This window comes from Macrobrachium rosenbergii, chromosome 20, assembly GCF_040412425.1.
Source record: "Macrobrachium rosenbergii isolate ZJJX-2024 chromosome 20, ASM4041242v1, whole genome shotgun sequence".
NCBI classification, from domain to species: domain Eukaryota; kingdom Metazoa; phylum Arthropoda; class Malacostraca; order Decapoda; family Palaemonidae; genus Macrobrachium; species Macrobrachium rosenbergii.
In genome coordinates, this window is record NC_089760.1 from 7,520,001 (window position 1) to 7,541,449 (window position 21,449).

Consider the following 21,449-nt stretch of genomic DNA (forward strand, 5'->3'; position numbering starts at 1 on the left):
ATTAAGAGGTTTATTTTTTAGTGTAATGTTCATTGCAACATTAAACTGGGATATAACAGTGAGTGGCCACAATGACGATAATTAACTTATCTTTAGTACATATTAATCATATATTTTTTGCAACTTTTCGTGTCGTGTACACCTGCTGTTCCAAGTATTATTATTATTATTATTATTATTATTATTATTATTATTATTATTATTATTATTATTATTATTATTATTATTATTATTATTACGTGCTAAACGGCAATCCTACACGTATAAATAAGACAAGTATTTACTATGGATTAAGTACTTACATAGTTACAAAACTGGTTCGGGAAAGCAAATACTTAAAATCCTATGCAAAAAGGCTGATAATTTCAAAAGTGGGCTGTATTTCGGATAAAATTAAAATATCGTTTTTATTCCGAAAATTCGATCAATATAAAATGTTTATGTCCTACGGGGTATTCATGTAACGATTCAACTCTTCCTCACTAATTTTACTACTTTCCACATCAAAATCAATTTAATAAAACTGCGGAGATTATGTTCTTACAATAAGAATACGACATATGTTGAGGAAGCACTTTTTTATTGCGTTGAGACAAATTTCCCAATGCAGATTTTGTGCGCGGATTTTGACCTAACTTCCTAACTCTCCAAAAAATTAATTGTTTGTTTATTACTGAAGAACGAGGCTCTTTTCTTCCAAGCTGCATACATTTTTGGTAGGAAGTTACAGTCTACCATTCACGACGCTTTGAAACTAACTAATGGCTTCCAGAGATGATACCTTGGCATGATACAAGAACTAAAACTGATAAATTAACCTTTGATGGAATAGTGTTTTATTGAGTACTCCATTTCTCATATGTAGATACCCTTCACTACTTATCCATGGTATACAGTAGGTTTGAATGCCTTAAATCTTGATTTAATACTGAATGTCCCTTATAAGAAAATTACTATGGGATATAAAGCTAGAGGAAGATACAACGACATGCATTAATATACATAAGCACTTACCAACATACGGACACGGGTGTAAAGATAACTGTCAGAATTGTATATTCGATGAAGGAGATGATAACAAACTGAAGTCGCAATGGTGACTACCTTAAACACAGCAGAGATAGCTCAAAATGTGAACGGAAAATTTCTATCAACATTCTCACGCTAAATAGTCCTATCATAGTTTTTACAGCCTCCGTCTAACAGGATTTTCAAAGTCTTCTGCTTTTTCGGACAACTTTTCTATTAAGTTACCAGAAGAATAAACTAAAACAGAATGCCTAAGACGGTAATCATCATAATTTTCAACGGGAAAATATAACACAAAAGTTCTTTCATATTAGTGGGGAGTAAGAGGCTTAAATCTCTTTTCTTACTAAGCCACTACTCTCCTTTAGTTAGCTGGAAGTTTTAAAGATTTCGTTTATGTACTCTCTCTCTCTCTCTCTCTCTCTCTCTCTCTCTCTCTCTCTCTCTCTCTCTCTCTCTCTCTCTCTCTCTCTCTCTCTCTCTAGTTACACCTAACAGGTAGCAAGAAAAAAAAAGAGCACATCCACGGTTCCTAGTATATTAAAGGTGAAATAATAGTCAGAGTGTGTGTTTCATTATGGAAAGCTATTGTAAACGCTGGGAGATGAGAAGTAGGGATAGGCGTTGAAGTACTTTTATTTGTATTTACTCTTTTTATTTATCGAGAAAGGTGTTTTGTGACGACAAAATAAAATTGTCAGGAAGAAGCACATCCCTAACGAAAGCCAGCGGTCCACAAACATCTGTGATTTTAGATTGGAAAGCTGGATATGAAATTCAACCTTTAATTTGTGAATGTTCATACTGTTCAGTCACTTCACTCATAGTGAGATGATACTTATTAAGGTGGTTAGAATTAGGCAGGACTTTTATTCCATCAAAATGTTCTGTCAAGAAAGACTGGAAAGTTTTTACGCTTGCTTGGTTTTTCATAATGGAGGCCCCTTTCCTCTTAAATGCCTGATCTTTTTCAAACTTTTTTTTTGTTTGAATATATCATACTCAAAAGAAACAAAAATAAGGAGAGAATGTATCCTCTGGGCGCACTTTGGCTTACTAACCAACCTCTTAAGCCTGTTATAATTATTTAAGCATCTGCTTTTGCTCTGAAGTTTCTAACAATGAGTTCATGTCCCCAAACAAGGATTAGCTTGCATTTTATTTGGAGTTTTTCTTACATGATCTACTTTAAACTGTAAAGAGTTCTGTAAACATCTAATCATCCCAGATTTCCTTCCTAATCAGCTGGAATTGTAACCTTCATAATTCTCCTTGAGAATCAATTCAACAGTAAATGTTTAAGTTCCCCACGAATGCCAATCGAGCTTTTAAATATTTTAGCTTTGCTGGGAGTTAGTCACGTTTACGAGTAATCTAGGTCTCACTTAGAGATTTAGAAAGCCTCCAAGCGTTATAGTTCTTGTTAGGGAACTTAACTTGTAAATGATATATTTTTTTTTTCGTTCTTTGCCAATAATGTTAAAAATTTTTTTCGTCTTGTGAGTCGATATTGACCTGCTAAACAATTTAGTCCTTGAAAATCAATTGGACTTCTAAACATTGTGGACATCAGTTGAATCTAATAAACGTTCTTCTTCTTCCCGAGCATCATAGGAACGTCAGGAAGTTTTGCTCTTTGTACGAGGGCCACTCGAGAGGCCAAATCGAGTGAATTTTTAAAAGTTTCTTCTTGAGAGTTTTATTTTTAGCCTTAATTCAGTCCTTGAGAATCAAGTTCTCTTCTGTAGACTTTAGTTTTACTTGATCGCTAGTCTGGCGTCTAGGCTTTTTTTTTTTCATAAGAAGAGTCAGTTGCCCCGTAAGACTCATTTCTTCATGGGTCCTATGAACATTTCATCTCTATTTAGAATCTTTAGTGATTCTAAACATTCTAGTCCTTAAAAGTTGGCTGACTTAAATGCTCTTTCTCTTCTTGAGAATCACTGGACCGTCTACATGATAACTCGAATTTTTGCAAAATATTGTTGAGCTTCTAAATGTTCTCATATTTTTTAAATATTAGTGAGCGTATGAAAGTTTTGTTGGTTGAGCAAGTGTTCTTGTTTTCCTTGGAGTCAGTTAATCCTCAATGCGCTCAAGTTCATTGAACCTATAAAAGTTCTAGTTGTCTCTAACCGTTCTGGTTTTGTACTGAAGTTATTTCTCTAAACATTCTAGATACATAACCGAAATATTCGCCGACAGCCGATTTAGACTACAAATATTCTTAAACAGGTAGTTAGGGTTCTAGATGTTTTGCATTGCCTGAGAGATAGAGAGCTAGGGATTTATTGCTCTTACCAGTCCACAGATCTCGTAAACACTAATTCTTGAGGAGAGCAAATTGAGCCTCCTAATGTTGAGTTTTAAAACTTATAGTTGAGCTTCTCTACTATTTTCATAGGTAGTACTTTCAGCATTCAGTTCTTCGTAAGAATCGTTTTAGTTTAAGCAGATTATTGTGTTGAGTAACCTAAGATAAATTAACTGAATCTGTGGTTATCAAGAACCTCATGGTAAGAAAGCTAGGATCTGATATATAAGCTAATATGCTTTTGGATTCCAGGCCATAAATCCGAGAATTGATACAAAAATCCACCATCACAAATTTTTAAGAATTTGGACACTAATTATAGAAAACTGTTTAGATTTTATTCCCTGAACTAGTAGCCAGATCTGTATTTTAACATTGCCTGTGGTGACAGCTAAAACAGATGTATTTCGAATATGAAAACAACTTCGATATTTGATAATTTTTTCTTGCCCCTCTCTCTCTCTCTCTCTCTCTGGAACTCTCTCTCTCTCATCTGGAACTTGAGGGGCACAAATCCAACGCTCAAGTTTTATGTGGTCTGTACTGTTTTTGCAAGACATTTTCTGATGTGCAGCATAGTTAAGCTACTAGTGATTGTGATATCAGTGACATTGTGGTGTATGCTAGCACAATATTGGAATATTTTACGCCTATGGAATAGTACCTAACAGTAAAAAGGACTCCTGTTCAAAATCTTACAAGTTTGCGCATGCGCACTGAGTCCTTATGGCGTAGTATATGAGGCTGTTTCTTTACATATCGTTCACTGTTCTAGTCGTCGTCATCACAAACTAGAGAGAAAGAGAACAGGAAAAAGAACGATGAACAGCGATTCTTTTACTCCTTTATCACCTAGTCTTGAACAGCCAACTGCAAAAGCACTGCCGTAAGTTAGGTTTAAATAAAATATGGGTCTCAAAGGACAAACTGATCGACCTTATCGTGAACAACTATAAACAAACTTATCCTACGAGAGAAGAGGAAACGCATTCTCCTCGAATATCACAGTCATTGCTGGCTGAAAATGAGGCTACTCGAAAACTAAAAGATGAATTATCTACCCTGAAAGAAGATCTGTGCCCGAAAACTTTACAAATCAAAGAGTTAAATGAACTTCTGAAGTCTGCTAACGTCACTATGAACACTGAATGATCGTCTAACCAACATCGAAGAGTATAATACAAACGGACAGGAAAGTAATTTTAGATAATCTTTTATCAGGAACTACAACACAGGAAGATGGTACACTGCTACTGGGTGATACAATCTTATGCGACATACATTCAACATATCTTGACGGAAAAACTTTTATAAGAACAATAAGTTGTGCCAATGTAGACCTCATAAGGAGTTGGGTATCTGAAGAGTTAAACTGGGCACGCCTGCAAGATGCATTTTAGTATGTGGTATCTATGATATTTTGGATGATACAGCGTCATCGAACATCCTGGATAACTGAAGTACTCTCGTTATGGAGCTTAAGAAAGTTAATGAGAATATGGAAATCAGCTGTTTCTGAACCTTCGTGTTAACGAATATCAGGACACTGTTACCAACAGTAATAACCAACTAAGTGAATGGTGTTTAGGCAGTGGTGTGTTAGATATAAACGGAGCCGTCTTTCAAGCTAGCTACTGGAGGAATAGATGAAATGTGTTTTCACCAGACCAATGAAAACCCTGGAATATTCTTAAATAGGTGTGGTGCAGTTAGGCTACTCGAGTCTCTTAGCAAGAAATGCCAGCATTTTAACCTCTGTGATAACTGGAAGAACGTCAAAAGATCACATAAGTAGACGGAAACAAAATCAGAACGTAGTGCTATCCATTAGCAAGCAAGCCCTCGCATCATTAGTACACGCAGGGAATCGGTTCCTGGACACCGGTGGAATTCAGGGCAGACCACAAATCGGGATCGTACTAACTACAGGGAGGATCAGCGTGGAGAGAATGGAGAAATCAATAAGTATCGTAAAGATGATGGCAAAAACTACGGACAAAATCAACGTTATCAATCCCGGCCCGGATGTTAAAATTGTGGTGAACGTAACCACAATCAAAGTTCATGTTATTATGATCACAGAATCAGATGCACTATCTGCCATGATTTAGGCCATAAAAGTCGATTATAACCTCGCCATGCTCCATAGGATAACGACCAGGAAGATGGCACTGCAGAAGGTACAGTGAGTCTTTATTATCGCATTTTGGTGAAGTAGAATTGTTAATAAAAGAAAGAAAAATAGACGTTTTATGTATAAGTGAAACATGGCTAGATTCAGGTATCCGAGACAGTTTTGTAACCATTTCAAATTTTAATGTCTATCGTTGCGACCAGGGGAGAGGAGGAGGTATTTGTATTTATGCTCGGGATGATTTAAAAGCTTTAATCTCCTTTTTCGATTACGTTTAAACAGTTTTTAAAGCTGTTTCCTTACGTGGAAAACCAATTTTTATACTAGGTGACGTTAATGATGATTTATTATCCTTTAATAGTAAACTAAGTAAAATTATACACCAATTAAACCTACATCAGGCAATTAATACACCTACAAGAATTACAAGTATAACCTCATCATTGCTAGATGTTATCATCACAAACAGATCAGAAATGATTTCCCAAGCTGATGTAGTTCCCTGTCTTATTGCTGATCATGAGTTGGTAACACCACAAATTCATATTTCAAAACCAAAAAGACAGCCTGTAACTAGAACATTTCGTAGTTTAAGACACTATAGTCAAAATACGTTCTGTTTCAGCCTATTAAATAGAACCTATGACCTTAATGGTATTTTAAGTACTGACAATGTGAATATTCAAGTTCCTATATTTACGCGAGTTCGAATCTCCGACCGGCTAGTGAAGAACAAAGGGAATTTGTTTCTGGTGATAGAAATTTATTTCTCGCTATAATGTGGTTCGGATTCCACAATTAGCTGTAGGTCATGTTACTAGGTAACCAATTGGTTCTTATCTACGTAAAAATAAATCTAATCCTTCGGGCCAGCCCTAGGAGAGCTGTTAATCAGCTCAGTGGTCTGGTTAAACTAAGATATACTTAACTTATATTTACTAATATTTTTGTTGAGAGTTTAAAGGAGTGTGCCCCATCTGTAACAAAAGTAATTACCCGGCCCCCGGCTCCTTGGATAAGTCATGACCTTAAAATACAAATGAAAGCAGGAGATGAGTTGCATGTAAGAGTCAAAAGGGATACATTAAACCTAGAATTAAGAAATATTTATAAATACTATAAAAAACGAGTTAATTAACATATTAAAACAAAGAAGGCAGCACATTTTTGAAAGATAAGTTTAAAAATTGTCATGGTAATTTGTCTACTAAATGGAAAATTGTTCATGAAATGATCCCTGCCACAAACAGTAACAAGTATCCATGATTACAAAGATAAGAAAGATAAAGCAGAATAATTTAACGAATATTTTGCGAACGTAGGTCGACTGGCCTTCGAAAATTCTCAAATGACCTTGAATGCAAATAATAATAATCTGCCCACTTTAGATACTATTACACCTAAAGGTGTCGCTAATAACTTTTTCAGGCCCAACACGTGGACATAGATACAGTTGTCTTGATAGTGAGGGATTTGAATGACTCAAAAGCGTTTGGATCTGATGGTATTTCTCTCTGTGTCATACCAGATGCCTTACCCGTGATAGGGTTTTGCCTGACCATTGTAGTAAACACCTCCATTGTAACTGGTATATACCCTGGCGACTGCAAACTGTCTCATGTAATACCATTTTTCAAGAACGGTAACCCAGATGCAGTCGGAGACTATCGGCCTATATCACTTCTGCCAGTGTTATCTAAGATATTAAAAAAATAGTCCAGTTCAGCTCATGCAACATCTTGAAGAAAATAATTTATTATCTCAAACCCCACATGATTTTAGACCACATCAATCAACAGAAACCGCACTGATGAAGATCACAGAAAAAATTTATAACAAAATAGACGAAAAAAATGTCTCTTCTTATATTGTTGGATCTCTCTAAAGCATTTGATAGCGTTAACCATGTTGTCCTACTTAGTAAATGTATACAACTAAAAATCGACCCGTTTTGGTTCAAAAATTATTTGGAAAATCGATATCAGTCAGTAAGAATAAACGATGTAATACCTTCCTCTAAATGAGTACAATTTGGAGTCCCACAAGGATCAGTATTAGGACCAATTCTTTTCTTAATTTATATCAATGACATGTCTACTTCATTACATAGAAGAATTACAGATGTTAATTTCAAGAGCGGAAAGTATCTTAGAAAATGCTGAATATCATTTCCAAACCAATGGATTAAACGTAAACGAACCTAAAACTCAATAAATTTTCCTTGGCTCTACGCAATACATTTCTCAAATTCCTGATAATATAGTCTTAAATTTTAATGGCTATGCTATTGGAAATAGTGACCATCTAAAAAACCTTGGGGTTTACTTCGATCAGTACAGGCTTTTTGATGCTCACATAAATGAAGTCAGTAGGAAAGTGGATGGAACACTAATTTACCTAAACAGAACAAAAGATAGATTTGATAATGAAATGCGTAAAATGGTCGTTCAATCTCTTGCGGTAAGCATAGTAAACTACTGTTTAAAGGTATGGGCCACTACGTCTAAACAACAGCAACATCGAACACAAGGACTCGGAAACTTTGCGGCAAAAGGAAATTAGAGTGGCTAAATATAGAACAAAGAATACAGTGGGACTTGTGTCTACTAGTTTATAAAATATTAAATAATTTATTACCAGCGTGGATTTTTCCTCTGACGTCAGTTAGATTTAGAAGTGACAGGACAACAAGAAATAGCAATGACCTTTACGTACCAAGGGCAAATACCTAGCTGGGCAAAAGTTCGTTCGCTGCACAGGGTCCTTTGGCTTGGAATAAGCTACCAACAGGTATAAAAACAATAGTTAATATCAATTCTTTCGAATCAGCGTTAAAGAAACACATTTTGCCTGTAGGTTGATTACTCTTTTTACTGTAATATCACTGCATTTCCAGAATTGTAGTGATAGGAGTACAACTGTCTAAACCAAAGTGATGCTTAATTCACACATGTAAATAAAATTATACATACTACTACACTATCTATTACAGGGCTACGTTTCGTTTTTCATTTTTAAGATGTTCATTCAGGTTTGTTGTATATAGTAAATTGTAGGTAGTATAAAATGTCTCTTGCATTGAATTACATTTTGTCCATGTAAGACACAGAATAGCCAATAAATATTGGAAATAAAGCTTATTATTATTATTATTATTATTATTATTATTATTATTATTATTATTATTATTATTCTCCTCTCTATCCTATTCTTTTTTAGGTATTAGATTAATGATACAATAGGTTCCATAGGTCTCGTTTCATGTATCTTTCTTCTCTCTCTCTCTCTCTCTCTCTCTCTTTCTTTGCATTCTTCATGATTACTTAAGCCAGGCTCTCTCTCTCTCTCTCTCTCTCTCTCTCTCTCTCTCTCTCTCTCTCTCTCTCTCTCTCTCTCTCTCTCTCTCTCTCCTTATTAATCGCTTTTAACTTTCGCTATCACAAGCGACCATATCCAACAATCCTAATATTTACAAACTAGCTCAATAACAAAACCGCTTCATTACCCATACTAAACATGTCTCTGAAAGACTTGACTTGGGCATTGCCCTGTCTTTTCGATGCCTCTTCCATATAGAGACGACCAAAACTCAGCCCTTTTAAATGATCTTGCATTTTTGCATGACAGCCTCTAATTACGATCAATCATGTCTGGTAAAACCCAACTTGCGACTCAACCAATATAATTGGAATAAATAGTAAATTGATCCCCACTCTCGTTAGAGGTCACTCACACACAACTGAAGGATGGTCAAGTGGTTGTGTATGGTAATTTTTAAAGATTATCATTGGCGCAGGATATATATAAATGACTTTTATTGAGGGGACTGGCGATTACCTTTGATTTCTCCAGTTTAGAGCATATATAGGTGTTTTGAGAGTCATTGCCAGAAGCCGAGAATATTCGTATTAACTAAATAACGGTTCAAGTACTTGCCAAAGATTAACTCTACTAGTCTGCTAAAATTTGAGGGACTTGACATTTTGCACGAAAGCTCAGATATCAACATTGTTCTCACTATCCACGGTGATAATTTTTGTTTTGTTTTTGTTGCTTTCTCCACATATTCCACCTTTCAACCAGGTGCAATAAAACTTGGTGGTACTGCTGTTTTGAATTGTGAATGCTTTCCAGTTAATTCAGTTAGGGCTTGTCTCTTTCTTTAACTAATTTTTTCTGTGATATGTTCAAGGACCATTAGAGTGCCTTTTGCATATATCTTACCTTTTTGCCTAAGGAATGTTTTTAACCTAATTACTGTTTCAAGAAAGAGTGAAGTATCAGGTTCTGTGATGAGACTTTTGAAAATTCTTTCTAGAACTTTCTGTAATATTTAGCTGGTCCGCTGGTATAGTGGTTAGCGTCGTGGCATGCCACTCAGATAAAAAAATCACTGGCTCTGTATCATGATCAGTTACTGCTGCATGGTGGGGTCTGCGGTGGGAGACCCCACCGCAGACCCCATTCTTTGGAAGCTTGAATTTCAAGTCAATGGCCCCTGTGTGCTTATTCCATGTGAATAGGTTTCATCTACTGAAATAATAATAATAATAATAATAATAATAATAATAATAATAATAATAATAATATGAAGGGAGTAGACCCTCTTTTAAACAGGTCTTATTAAAAAGGATGGCTGTATTATGCGAATTTATCTTATATAGTGTCTTTTCTATCCTCCTTATGATTCGCTTTTCAGGCTCAGCGATGTTAGTCAGTAACTGGCCGATATTCATGTTGGAAAAGGACAGTGCGGAATATTAGAAGTCTTTTATTATTACAATATTCAATCAGAAATCGTTCGTCTGGGTTCAGGTTCTATTGTAGGTACCGTCGACATGTTTCGACCAGCTCGTTGGTCATCCTCTGGACGTGGTTGCAGGAGGTCTGAAGAAACGATGTGCTCGGGTTGGTATTTATAGGGGAGGTCATGATCGGTGCTGAATTATGATTGGCTGCCCGGGGCATGTACTCGGGCGGAGCCTTCCCATCCAAGTTCTGTTTTCGTCTTGCGTGCGAGCGGCGTTGTAGTGCTGAGTATGAAGAGAAGAATTTCGATCCTCGGATGCCGAATTTTGATTTGCTCGTACGCTGGGGATCGCTCGGTGCATGTCTCCTGGCTGCCGTGGGGAGGAGAAAGGTTTCTTGCGTAATGTTGAGTGTTGGTTTCTCCTTCCCAATGTGCAATGCTTCCAAGAGGCGTAGGCGGCGGTGGTCGGTAATTTGGTCAATCACTTCGATGTTCGTGATTATGTCTTTTCTTGCTATCCTCTGGTTATGGACGGTCCTGGCATGATTAAAGATAGCCCCCTCTTCAGACCTCCTGCAACCACGTCCAGAGGATGACCAACGAGCTGGTCGAAACATGTCGACGGTACCTACAATAGAACCTGAACCCAGACGAACGATTTCTGATTGAATATTGTAATAAAAGACTTCCAATATTCCGCACTGTCCTTTTCCAACATGAATATCGGCCAGTTACTGACTAACATCGCTGAGCCTGAAAAGCGAATCATAAGGAGGATAGAAAAGACACTATATAAGATAAATTCGCATAATACAGCCATCCTTTTTAATAATAATAATAATAATAATAATAATAATAATAATAATAATAATAATAATAATAATAATAATAACAGCACATGCAACAACATACAGCAATCTCCGAAAGATGCAGAGGAGAGGAAATGCCTCTAAGGACCTCTAATGAGAGGCCGATGGAGAAGTAAAGATCAAGAAAGGCTCAAGTATTTTTTTTTTGTGACAAACCATCCACCTTGTACTGTTAAACAATCTTCCATGGTGGGTTTATAGCAAACACAAAAAACAAGTAGCGCTGACAGAATCTGAGTGATGCTCTTTACTCCTAAGTACTGTACATTAAGGTAGCTACAAGCCACTCTACAATGGTTCAGTTCCTCTTTTGTTGGTACTTACAGTAATTGTTCATGATATTTTTTTTTACTGGATAACCAGATAATACCCTTCGAGTTGTTGCATTGGTTTTCAGAGATGTTGACAATTGGTACAAAATAAGTCAGATGTCCCTGGTTTATTAATGGGAATTATTTGCTAAGTGATCCTTTCATTAAGCTGTGAAGCAGCTATGTTGGCTGCAATTGGGTCTAGCCGTCAGACTTCACATACTCACAAAGTGATACCTCCATTACTCTTGAAAAAGTTATGATATCGATTTTCAAGGCATTTTGTTTGACTAAGCAGTTCTTTGTATTCTGAAATGTAACTATGTATGCCTACAATCAGATTTTAACTGATACCACTGTATCAGTGCTTCAAAGACTTGACTCTTATTATAAAGAGTGTGTTTGGCTTTTTTGTTACTGGATCACATGTGAAATCAATATACTTTCAAGGTGTATGATAAACTCTTTGGAGAGCTACCCTTGGCATAGTACAAGAACTCAATTCACGTTCATGCACGAAAGAAATCTACTACTCACTCGAGATATTTCCTACCTCTTACCAAACCTCTTTCCAAAAGCCACCGTAACAGTTTTATGTATCTCATCTTTATTGGAAAGGCTTTCCCGTGTCAGGTAATATAGAATGTCACCACGATAAAAAAAATGGATTATATAGTATAGATTTTTATTTATACTGGATACTTCAACGGCAGGCTAATGACTGTATGAATGCATCCTCAGAGTTTCCATTAGCTTATCTCAAAGATATCAGCAATTCTTTGAAGTCCAACAGATGCAATTTCTTATAAAAAACTTCTGAATATAGATGAGGTTCCTCATGCTACGTTGCTTTTTCAGTTCTGCCTGAGACTAAGGAACTTTGGAAAGGTGTTTTTCACGAAAGGATTGAACCGTAATCCAACTAAATGAATAGTAAATAAAATAAGTGCTGAATTTTAGCAATGTACATTTTTTGACCCACTTTTCAGTCATAATATCGAATCGTTTTATACCACTAACCCAAGACAAAAAAAGTATATATATATTTATAACTGCAATACTTTATTTCAAAAGAAGGTTCGCTGTACCTTTACTGATTGCCTGTTTACATAAATGCTGTAGCTCTGGATGTTAATGACTACTGTCATTAACTAATTGCAGCCAATTACAGCTATGCACTTTGTAGCCTTGTTGTTTACTCTTGCACAATTTTATCTATAATGATTGTTTTACTTCTGATAACTGTAACTGAATAACTTTTGTTTAATTTAAATCCAGATTGGCTGTTTACCATAGCTCTTTTAAAAGCATCGATATATGTTTACTTATTATAGGCATAAATTATGTTATTATGAAGTAATGAATAACTCAGTATTATATCCGAGCACATACAAGCACAGACGTACATAAACACACGCATATGTACAGTATATCGACGTAAGTGTGAGCAATATTTTTGTACTTTGTTCAGACGCACATCAGGAAAATACTTTCACTCTCAAGTAAACGAAGTAAACAACACATTTTGCCAAACAGTCAAATACAAATGAATTCGTTTGTGTATCTAATTGCACCCTTTTTTTCCAGATATGGACGACAACAGCTCATACTGGGATGAGGACCCGGGAATTATGAGCGAAGCCGAAACCTCATCAACGGGTCGTGGACGAAATGCAAAACCTCGAACGTCTTTGCCTATCGTGAGAACACCATCCAAAACATTGGAACGACCTCTCGGTAAGTCTTCAGCTTTGTGTCACTGTTGTACGCATTTGATATTGTGGGTTCATATACATGCACAAAATGCTCACATGCGTGCGAAATGCTCACATGCTTAAAGCACGTCGGACGAGAAGCGGTGCTTTCAACGTGGGCACGGCCGTTCCGCGTTGGAAACAGTGCTTCTCTTAGGATAAAGCAAGTCTTTGTATTGTTTCTGCTGCCATCGGGTTGGATGCATTGATCAGTAGCAGTTGATGATAAAGGATCCGAGTTCATTTCTCTTAGTATATAAGAAATACCAGCTTTTAGTTATTATAGCTAACTTCATTTTCTTTCAGTTGTATTCTCTAACCAATGCGTCTTTAAATGTTTACACCTTTGACCCCACATCAAATACATTTTAGAAAAATGTATTTAACACATATATGGTTGAGTATACGCCGGTTATAAGGCTCCCCTGACTCATTGATAGTATTAATTTGGTTTGCAAATACGGGTGTTCTAGATCGTTATTACGTTTCTCATATTCATGGGAATGGTAATTAATTGCTTGCATATGTAAATGGCTGTTTCGAACCTTTGGAAACCTGTAACACATAAGGTAGGAGCTCGTATATAGAGAAACTGTCTGGCACTTTGGTAATTCTGAACAGCTTACAGTATTTTCTGAGTAACCCAAAGCTGAATAACAATTCTTGTGCTTGACCTTGGCACCAAGTCCTGTACTCTAAACACCTTTGCTTCCAAGACGAAGATATCAAATGCATAACTAAAAGCTATGAGAAGTAACTATGATTCATTACAAAAAGGATTGCAGGTACTAAACGCATTAGCATAATGTACGTTTTCTCATAATTAAATATAAACTATATGGATTCAATGTGCCTTTGAAATTGGTGTCATCTTTACTCAGCTTCTCAAGTTGTTGTATTATTAGGTATTGGTATATTGGTCGAATACCTCTGACCTGGCAAGGGGCATCATCAGGTTCGAAAGTAAGAACTATTTAATTTAGGAGAGATTATTGCAGATGTTATTCCACAAGTTATGATTAAACCCAGACAGATGAGTTTACTTATGATGAACAGGTTGGCAGTATCTTTTAAGAAGTAAACAGGTATGTAGAGAAATTTCATGACGTATTTATTAGAAAGGCTTCTTACAGAATGAAATTTTTTTTTAAGCTGAATGGTCATGTTAAATAGCCAGATGATGGGTTGTTATTATTTGGAGTCTTTAATTGCATATTTTTTTATTTCATACAAAATGCTTTTTTTTAACGCAATTAGAATGTTATTTCGATCTTGATCATCATTGTGAATTTGGCAGAGATACCTGAAAATCATACACTGTTCTCCGAAAATGCTTTGTTCAGAGACCGTCAAAACATTGTAGTTTATATAAGTAAGCTATTTGAAAAGTATTTTCCCCACGTGTAATTTGTATTGTTAGAATATTTTGCAATAAAATTTTGGTTATATCGCTGTATCTGAATACTCTGCTCCTCTGAAATCTTATCCGTAAAACGGATAAGATTTAATATATAGCTGTTAGTTTAAGTTTTCGTTTCATAAAACAGGAAATCAGAATCTAGATCATCTCCCTCTCTTACTACTCGCATTTTCATTTCAAAGGAGAGGACTGTACGTACACTGACTGTAACAGTACTTATGGACATTTTATTTCTACTTTCTCCTAATGTTTGTTCCATAAATTGATATCCGAGTTATACAGTTATTCTTGGTTTGTTATTGACTATCAGGTTCCGATATTTAATTCGTGGTCATCATTCAGTTTACTCTTCGCAGTTATAATTGATTTGTTTCGGCCACATGTACCTTTGTTCAGGATATTTATGTAATATTGCCAAAGTTGGTTTTTCAGTTTTTCTTCTTGGGCAGACTGATTCAAAGAAGAATTGTTCGGGCAATGAACCTATATTTAGGATCTTTTTATTCGCTAAGAAACAGATTTCTTCAGTCTTCTTTACAAGTACTTTTTCTGTCACTGCTCTTCCGAGGTAGCTGAGAGTACTTGCTTCCTTCTGGCAAGCATGTGATCTTGTGATGCTCAACATTTACTTTGTTAATATCTGAAATCCGTGGCCTATTAATTTCTTTGACCATTTCCTCTCTGTTATCCTTTCGTATGTCTTGTCTATGGACGCTTGTCCCACCTTATATTTAACCTCATTGGAGTAACATTCCTTTTCAAAACAGGCAGAACTTTACTGTAGCTTTCCTGGAATAGCCCGTTCCGTCGGCTTTCTCAAGGGAATCCTGTACGGTCCCTGTAGCGGTGTCTAACTCTTCCTCCTACCGGTTTCTCTTTATAGTTAAACCCCATTTTATTAATGTCTTTCATGGTGATACTCTTCTTTACAAAGCCACCTCTTTTTTTTTTTTTTTAAGTCCATTCCTAATCTCGCCTATATTTGTTCGAAGCTATTAATGCGAACCTGTATGTCATTTCTGGCGCGTGCAAACAAAATTTGTCACAACCAGGCCAAGTTTCCGTCCTGTCTGTTTAACATTCGTCGAAACTTTCCAACAGTCTTTGACAATATTGAAATTCTGAGCTTCGGTCCATTAATGTTTTAAGAGTTATACGAGATTTCTTCGGGAGATGAGAAGGCTGGGCAGGCTTTCTCTCATTTGTGAGTTCACTGTTTAGATGTTGGTTGTATCATCCTCATATTCTTTATTGATACTGAATGTAATCTTGTGAACTATGGCAAACTTTAAAGCTGATTAAAGAAACTAGAAATAAGCTGTGTAGCCTGAGTCTCTTTGACGACCATTGATAAACTTAAGTAGTTCTGCGAAGCCATTTATAGCAATTTGCCTTTCCATTATTCCTCTCTAATGATTAGCACCTGGTATGTACACGACTCTGGAAAGTTTTTTGACTTTCGTAATATATAAACAACTTTAGTGTTATTGCCGTGATGCCTACGTAGTTTAAACTATTATAACCACCTGTAGACCCATCACAGTTTTCAAATTAATTAGATCTAAAGACTTCTACGTGACCTCTCACCACAGAACTCCTCTCCAGAAATTCAAGGGAAAGTCTGAGGATGAGAGCGTAAACAGTTCACTCGTCAACTCCTTAATTTCTCTTGTGAAAATCAATAGAATCAAAATACCACAAGTGAAATAAGATTTCTCAAATGGAACTTGGCAGTATGAATTAGTTTCTCTGTTGTTGTGATGTCTGTTGAATTTTTCTTTTATATACTGAAGCTGTTATCATCAAGGAGATATTTTTGTCCTGGAACTTACTGAATAATCCAGCAGTCTGCAATTAATTGCCGTCAAAATTATTTACATAAAAAATGCTTTTGTTTGTGTTTAAACATTCACACTTGCAAGATTTCGTATATTTTTGTTTATTTTTCAAACATGTTAATTAAAGTGTGTGATAACTTCGCGTGTGAAGATTTTTTGAGTGTATATGACGTGTAGTTAATGTTATGTTGTTTGTAATTAAGTATCTTTTGTTTCTTTTAATTACATTCCCGTTTTTTGGTAATTTGAATAAAAAAAGTTTTTTCTCTTCTAAACCTATTACTTATACATCCCCTGGCGTAAATTTATATAAAAAAACTCAATAATTCGTTAAATACTTAAAACGTGAAAAAAGGCGAAATTACTTTGACGTTCGAAAATTAATAAATTTCCTAAAGAAAAACTGTTCAAGGAGCTTGTGTGAGTCTATTTACCATCTGATAGGTATATATGTGTCTTTTACATACTTAACATAATTACTACCTGGTAATAAATAAAAAAAAAATAAATCTCAAGATGACTGCAGAGGTAGAATGGTCGGTATCGATTTTGCCTCCAGCAAACCTACTTGGAAAAGTAGACCGCGTGGGGAATTGGGTAAACTTTATTAACCTGATACCCTTATGTCTTCTGTTTCCGATGGCAGTACGGGCCATAAGGGAATTGGCAGCAGTACAGAAGCTGAAAGCTTTTCCACAGTATCAAACAGACCGTGTCAAACCCATAAATTTATAGTCAAGTATCAGAAATGATTTTTCAAAACGTAGATTTTCCTACTTATCATATATATATCAATGGTCCTCTGACATAAGAATTATTGTAATCTTAATAAGTGGGATTTGAATGGGAATTAAAAAAAATCGTTCTGAAGTGATGATCCAGTTCTTGTATTCGGCCAGATAGGACCATAGGGTCTGTGGAGGGGACTGGCGTAGATAAGGGGTATACAATATGGCTTAAGGGGCTGTGATGACGGTGATAATGAAGGATCTATGGGACATGAATACAAATCTAGGTCAAGTGTAGAGGTGAGGGGTCCTTTATGTATGCGATCAGCTTTGCGTGCACCTAAGAAATCGTATTGAAAAGGCATTAAATATTTAAGTTTGTCTCTAACACACAACAAAGGTATTTTCTATTTTTCTTTTTGTAGGAAACTACGGTTACTAGGTACAAGCAAGTTAAACTGTACTTTGTGCATTGGATTTTACAAGTGTTGCAAACAACAGGAAACAATAGACTTCCTAATGGAGAGATATTTTAAGAGATAAGTAAACTGCTTCTTTCCACAGTAGCACAGAGGAGCTAATAATAATATCTCATGCGCTTTTTATCAAAAGTATCTGTTAGCAGCGCACGTGGAAATTATATATACCTTTTTGTCAAAAATGTTTACGTTCTTGATGCTGTTGCCTGTAAAAATTTATCTGAAACACTGTTTCAGTTTGGTCCTATCATGATAGTGGATTTCATCATAGAATTTATAGTAAAATTTGTCTCTGCAACTGGCAAAAGATGTATAAATATATTTTGGAATATCGTAATACTGTTTTCCATCCACGTTAGGGTTCGGAATCTGCCCTAGAGGAATAACTTGAGCCACGGAGCCAGGGAAACAAAAATTTTTGTGGAGAGAAAAGGTCCTTTTGCCTTTGCAGGAATATCAGGATTCGATTGGATGTTTCTTTGTTTGTTTCAGATTATAGAGCTGTTAACTAATTCGTATGCACGGACACACAGACATATTTATAGTCTTTAATTTTTCATCCCATGGCGTCTCCGCCAGAGAAAAATGTTATTTACTGATTCGTGGATGAATCTCAAGTGCAGCACAAACTACCATAACATTTGCCATTATATATATCTTCACAGAAGGTCCGTTAGCTGTGTATTGAGCCCCCAACACTGGATTCACTCTGATCTCCCACGTACTATAATTGTACTCATGGATATCAACTTCCTGTTTCTCTGAACACTTCTGAACTACACGCTGTTTTCACCACATTTTCATTTTTAATTTTTCTGCATGACCGAAACATCCCAATTCCTTAATCAGTTATTTCACCTATGTGAACCTTATTACTAATACTAAGTACGTCTATATTTCTCACTCTTATCATTTCTTCTTATTCTGCATGTACTACAAGGATAGCTCATCTTAACAAACTAAACCTGTTTTCATCCACACTTCACTTCCATAAGGGATAGTTGGTTAAGCAGTCGCTTCACACATTCCCACCTCGGCTTATATATAAAAATCATGTCTTTTCATACCCTTTTGCATACACCCTGGTACCTTTCTAACTTCACTTATTCTGTGACCCACCTATTCTCTCAACGTGTAATTAACTAGATTTTCACTCCAAAATATTTTAATCAATCGCTTAATTATTTCCATCATCTATATTAACATTTATTGCTCCATCTCCCTTTTTGCCGTTTACCCTAACCTTCTTGTTGCTTACATTATATCTTAACTTTCTGCACATGCAAACATGCAAACATTTCCTAAATCTTTTACCTGCCTCTGTGGCTTGTCTTCAATATCTCCAGTCAGAAGAGTATTATCTGCAACGATCATTCCACTCGCCATTCACGACTCATTCTGTTATCACACAAATCTGCACCTACATCTGCTGCCCTGTTTCAGACTTCTTGTATCAGTTCATCCATAAAGGTATTGAACAGCCTTGGAGACAACATACCCTTGTCTCAGACTTACCGTTTTGCCAAACCAATCATTCTTCCACCCAAATATTGTAAATCAAATTTGACTTCCAAAGTGGAACTTATTTTCTGCACCATAATTCCCAACACCGTCCACACTGCTTTTTTTGAGGTGTCATAAACTTTTCCAGTAACCATATTCTTATGCATGCTACATACACCTTCATCCATTTGCTCTCAAGCGTCCCACATAACCGTATCATAACAAACAGTTGATACACACACTGTCTTTCTTGTTTAATACCTTAAGGTTCTTCTGATGTAACCACTGAATCGAAATCCTACAACAAACCGTTTGGTACAATAAGTAATATCATGTCCCTATAATTCTTACCTTTGCACATTCCTTAAAAACCCCATTTAGACAAATTTTACATACCCTGGTCAGCCATTTAATCACATTAATAACCACTGTAGTGCAGTGTCTCACTTGTAATCCCACAAATTCCAGGTGTCTTTTCAAACTGCAAACTTTTTTTCATTTGAGATTCTGATGGTTACAAATGACGTTATCACATTTCAAAAACTCGAGATGTTAGTGATATCAAATGATGTCTTAATGCAAGAATATTCTCACAAACTTCAGTGGGCTCATGTTAACTTTTCTGTTGCCTTCCATATTTGAACATACTGCAATGAAGCACATTTTTTCAGCTTCAAAATGATATCGAAAAGAGCTTTTTGCCACGAGAAATAAATTCATAGTAAGCAAAAACAGAAGAACATTACTACGTTCAATAACAGGCTGAACAAAACAAGATTGAGACCCAAAAATTTGAAAGGTTTAATTGATCTCCTTACGACCTAAATAGTGACGTCCACTAGCTTTGTTATCCTTACACTAACCATCTCTACTCATGCGGCATTCAGTTCTATCTCTCTTCTGTCCTCCTCACTCCCAAATTCTCAGAACGATCACTCCATTGACAGGAAAGCATTCGCTTCAGACCGCATCTCTTCATTTGCATCTTTTATTCTGATATCCATTTCTTTATTAACCTTTCATTCAGCACTTACTTCCTTGTAGAAAAACTTTATATTCTCAAAATTCTGATTCACCTTCTCCCATCTATCAATTTCTTGACTAGTCATTTTATTCCTACACACATGTACGCACGCGAATATATATAATATATATATAATACAGAAAGATAAATGGATAGACAAGTAGATAGCACGTGTGTGAGGTCATTCTTTGCTCGAATGGTACCTCAGTGGCATCAGATATTAGAGGACATTGCGACTTAGCGTGTGTCATTTGTTTAGGATAATGATAATTGTATCCTGAGGCGGAGAGCCTCTAGTAGCTGCTGCCAATGAGTCTGAAGATTTTATTGCTGTGAACTGTAACCTACTGATCGAAACGCATCTAATTTCTTAACAGAAAGTTACTAAAGGGTAATAGTGGTTCAGTGGTTGCGGCTATAGCAGGGGATAAACGAATATAATGTAAATGTTGAATGATAATCTTGCCTTAAGGTCAATGACAATTACTCTTTGGCTACTGTAGGATCCACCGGAAAAAACCAACCGTTCTCTCTGCGTTTTTTTCCTTAAATTGCTGAATGGCCACTACATGATGTCTGTAGACAAATAGCAGTCTTGTGGAAAAGTAAATAAAACTAAATGTATATTATTTTTGGCTTTTGAATCCTTATGGATATGGTATGAAAGGGAAAAAGTGTCTGGGAGACGTGTAGAAGATAAAGCCGTATGTTGTGGAGCTTTCTGAAGCGTGTATGGGTGTGGAAAATCAAGTGACGGTGGCTAATATTACCGACAGCTTTAGTGCAAGTTATGGCATAGCTCTTGACACACTAGGGTGATTATGAAAATGTTTAAAAGACTAGAAACATTAATCCAATTATAATGTGGCTGAAGTTGTAGCAGGTAAAAAGTGTTATGATAAACGTATATGGTAAGAAGTGAGAATGAAAGGGAAAATTACTGGTAGATTGTGAATCCGTGCATGGCTAGGTTTAGAGTGATAAAGGAGGGCTTACGCTTTGAAATCTATAACCAAAGTAGGCGATGGGAGAAAAGGATAGCCTGTTTGGTTAGTTTAGGGTCCTACATATATTATCTGAATATAATCACGTATGTAATGAACGGGCTTCACTGTTGAGGTTTAGATTATTTATTAGTAATAAATAAATAAATATATGCGTTACGAAATAATAAATCTAAAAATTCCTTGGCTGATGCAGAAAGGAAAACAGAATGCTGTTTTAACTACTGGGAAGGGGCTCCGAAGTTGCTTTTAGATACAAGACTAATGCATATAATAGAAAAGAACTGAAAAT

The 21,449-nt window shown here is 36.0% G+C and overlaps 1 protein-coding gene across 2 annotated transcripts in view; it reads left to right on the forward strand.

Annotated features, from left to right (window-relative positions):
• The window catches only part of LOC136849036 (coiled-coil domain-containing protein AGAP005037-like), a 926,632-nt gene that overhangs the window by 436,554 nt on the left and 468,629 nt on the right, over positions 1–21,449 (forward strand). For both annotated transcript variants that reach the window (XM_067121927.1, XM_067121928.1), the window contains exon 5: positions 12,995–13,144. In XM_067121927.1, the coding sequence (XP_066978028.1) occupies positions 12,995–13,144 (150 nt within the window). The remainder of the gene's footprint in view (positions 1–12,994; positions 13,145–21,449) is intronic.